Source organism: Diorhabda carinulata, chromosome 4 (genome assembly GCF_026250575.1).
Source record: "Diorhabda carinulata isolate Delta chromosome 4, icDioCari1.1, whole genome shotgun sequence".
Lineage (NCBI taxonomy): Eukaryota > Metazoa > Arthropoda > Insecta > Coleoptera > Chrysomelidae > Diorhabda > Diorhabda carinulata.
Genome location: NC_079463.1, coordinates 33,292,418 through 33,295,675, shown reverse-complemented (window position 1 = coordinate 33,295,675; position 3,258 = coordinate 33,292,418). Strand labels below are relative to the sequence as shown.

At 30.2% G+C, this 3,258-nt stretch overlaps 2 protein-coding genes across 3 annotated transcripts in view; one reads left to right on the top strand and one right to left on the bottom strand.

Moving 5' to 3' along the window:
* The window catches only part of LOC130893133 (short coiled-coil protein homolog), a 74,733-nt gene that overhangs the window by 28,136 nt on the left and 43,339 nt on the right, over positions 1 to 3,258 (top strand). The window lies entirely within an intron of this gene.
* LOC130893132 (suppressor of Mek1-like) lies at positions 693 to 3,212 on the bottom strand. Of its 2 annotated transcripts, XM_057798967.1 has the most exons (3): positions 2,789 to 3,187; positions 2,446 to 2,733; positions 693 to 1,037 (listed from the first exon to the last, which is right to left on the bottom strand). In XM_057798967.1, exons 1-2 carry the CDS (start codon positions 3,083 to 3,085, stop codon positions 2,461 to 2,463), a joined length of 570 nt encoding a protein of 189 aa, XP_057654950.1. In that variant the 5' UTR covers positions 3,086 to 3,187; the 3' UTR covers positions 693 to 1,037; positions 2,446 to 2,460. The 2 variants fall into 2 exon arrangements, with proteins under 2 accessions (XP_057654950.1, XP_057654949.1); XM_057798966.1 differs by having other exon boundaries at positions 693 to 2,733; positions 2,789 to 3,212.

The following is a 3,258-nucleotide window of genomic DNA, read 5'->3' as shown; positions in this document are numbered from 1 at the left end:
AATTGAAAACTTTTAGGGGACTTTGTTAGTGAGAATGCGCGCATGCGTCAACAAACCAAGTTGTGTTCAAGCCGTTCCTCCCATCTCATTCTATTATAACACAAAAGATTTGGGAATTAATAGTGTGTGTGTATGATCACCGATAGATGGTGGTATTTTCGATTTACATAATTAATTACAGAAATCTGTAAATACGGTATGAGAAAATGAAGTAATAATTCATTATAGCGACAAAATTATTTCTTTTTTCGTATATAACTACGAGAACAAAAAAAAAATAAGCGATTTTAAATTAATTTTGGTAATATCAGACAAAATAAAATTGTTTGGTTTTATTTATTACGGCAGTGGATACAGGTCCGGATTTTGGTGAGGGGAACATTTAGATATTTTAGAAAATAGAGTAGCTCTCATTTGTTTTTATATATATTAAACCAATTCTACTGCATACACGGATTACTGCATGATTAATATACAGTGTGTCGTAAAATTGTCTTCTAATTTCAAGATATTCCAAGAAATTTATCGATTACGTTCTATTCAATTTGTGCAATCGTTGGTAACACTATCTGGTCCTTCGAGCCTGGTTCGTATCCGGCTCGAAGGACCAGTCAGTGTAATTGTTGGAATAGGTAGATTAAACAGCGTGTTCCATATGTATTGAATGTTTTCAAGGGAAAATAAAAAACTTATTTATAGTTATAGCATTTATTACTCAACCCATATTTACAATAAAACGTTTAATATAAAGTATTCACTAAATAATAGGAATATTTTTCGATAAAATTGGAATTTTTGTTACTAAAAAATCAATTATTATTTCCAATAATGATCACAGTCACAATATTCTTTTTAAATCATCCTATATACATAAATACTATGAACATCCGAGATGAAAAATCTCCTAACAGATATTTCCGGAATTCTGGAAACTGAACCAAACTAAAAGTGAAGTTTGGAAACACATATACCGTGGAATTAGTTTTAAATTAAATGTATTTGAAGTAACAAGTCTACCAGAAGACAAAACCAGTCCTCTGAAAGAAAAAAAAAACCAAAATGTCTAAAACTTGGGCTCCATGATATACCAGATCATTAGGAAAGTTTAAACCATTCAAATAAATTTACTGTGATGTATGGCAGTAATTATTTGTTGCATCTGGATTAAAAAAAACTCATCAGAACCAGAAGATCATTTATATATCAAAACAAGTCTAAAAATAAACCCAGTGGTACTCCAAAGAAATTCAAACTTTGAAAAGAGTGTACCGTCATATACATCTTCAATGCACATGAAGTAAGATGCCTGCCACAAGACAAAACCATTGTTCTGAAGAATTCTCATGCACCACCAAAGTGTCTCTTAACTAGAATCCCATGATACTCTAGATCAATGGGAAAATTGAAACTACTTGGATCAATCTACTGCAATTTACGGCTTATATATTCAGTTTCATAATCATTGTGGTTACCGAAAGACGAAACTATTCTTTCAGAAAACCGGGAAGGAAACTAGTGTACCAAAATGTCTCTTAACTAGAGTCCCATGATACCTTAGATCAATGGGATTGGTTGCATAAACTGGAATTTAACGCCTCTTGAAATATCTTTTGATCTTACTAATTCTCTTAGGACTCCAAACGTTTTGTTCCCTCTAGCTAATCACCGTCACTTCCAAGTATTTCAACTAATGGACTTAATCGAATCCATACTCCCAATTTTGCACTATTGTCACTTTTATTTGGTCGAAGTTTTTCAAATTCCTTCCCAGCTGCATATATTTGTTCATTTATGTTTAGTCCATGCTCTTTTACTTTCTTTTTAAAGGGTACAAACCTTTTTTCTAGTTCCTTTTTAGCACCCAAACATAATTAAAGCACAAATAGCTACACAGTTGGGATAAATAGAGAGAATAACAGAAAATAGATGGACAAAAGGTGAAGAAGGTAGAAATAAATAAGAAGAAAATAAAAAAAAATAACTATAGGAAATTAGAAGAAATTTGATAATAGCAAAAGTGGAAAATTAGTAAAATAAGGCCAAAAAGTACCGAAATAACAAAAGATCTTGAAACCAAGGGCCAGATAGCCCCATACGGCTGATTTATATGCAATTTTGACAAATAATACATTAATTATTATTACTATTGGTCTTTATAATGCATATTAACTATATAAATATTCCATTTAAATCAAATAATTTATTAATATTGCCTTCCCATTTTAATTTTAAAACAATAAAGTTAAACACTAAAATATAAAACATCAAAATGATCATTAAAAATCTAATAAAATTGAGCCCGATCAACTCTTATCAGTGTAACTAGTGAATAATTTGTACATTTATTTATAATAAAATTACATTCATTATAAAAATAATATTTTCACTAATTTGTACTTTGGTGATTGATATTTTTTCATCATTTTAATGTTTTATGTAACTTACAATTTTATAACGCTATTACGTTGTTTCATTTTGTTCACTTGCACTTGATTCTTCGCTCGAATCATTTTCTTCGTCACTAGAACTCGACGAGTCTTTTTTACTGCTATCACTACTACTTATTGTAGTTTTTTCATCATTATTAATCTCCGGTGTTTTATTTTCTTCATTTTTCTTCCCGAAAATTTGTTTTTCCAATTCCTCCCAAGGATTCAAAACACAAGTAGGGTCGTAATATAAAGTCATGTCTCTTTGTCCATCGGCACTCATCATTTTTGGATTAGGTACAGTCTTAAATATGTAGAAACATTAAAGATGTAATAATAATATATATATATTTACTTACGTGCTTTTTTTCGTACTGGTTTTTCTCCTTCCAAGAAGTATTTGTTTGTTTCTGTTTGTGCCATGAAATATTTTTACAATTAGGGCTATAAAAAGGTTTTTTATGTCCACCGGAATACCTGAAATGATTCCTGTCGTTGAAATTTCTGGGACTATTGTGAAATTTCGGTGAATATGTGTTGCTTTGTTTGGGGCTATCTTGAAATGCTATAAAATCTGTAGCTTCTTTCTGAGAATTTTGATTGAAATAAACAAATCCTGCAGGCGAATTGGGATTTTTATTCCAAGAACGATTCATTTTATTGATATTTACTAAATTTTTATCAAAATTTTCGATGGTTTAATACCCCTATTTAGAATACGTACAGTAAACACACACTACAAGGTATTAAACAAGACGTACGCGCATGACAATGACAAGTGACAGTTTAATGACATAGAACATATTTAGGTATTAATAAAATAAATTCT

Excerpts from the sequence above, each read along its gene's own strand:
- LOC130893132 (XM_057798966.1), bottom strand. The coding sequence starts at position 3,085 with ATGAATCGTTCTTGGAATAAAAATCCCAATTCGCCTGCAGGATTTGTT. Across the intron at positions 2,734-2,788 it reads ACCAGTACGAAAAAAAGCAC|ACTGTACCTAATCCAAAAAT; the intron begins GTAAGTAAATAT and ends TACATATTTAAG.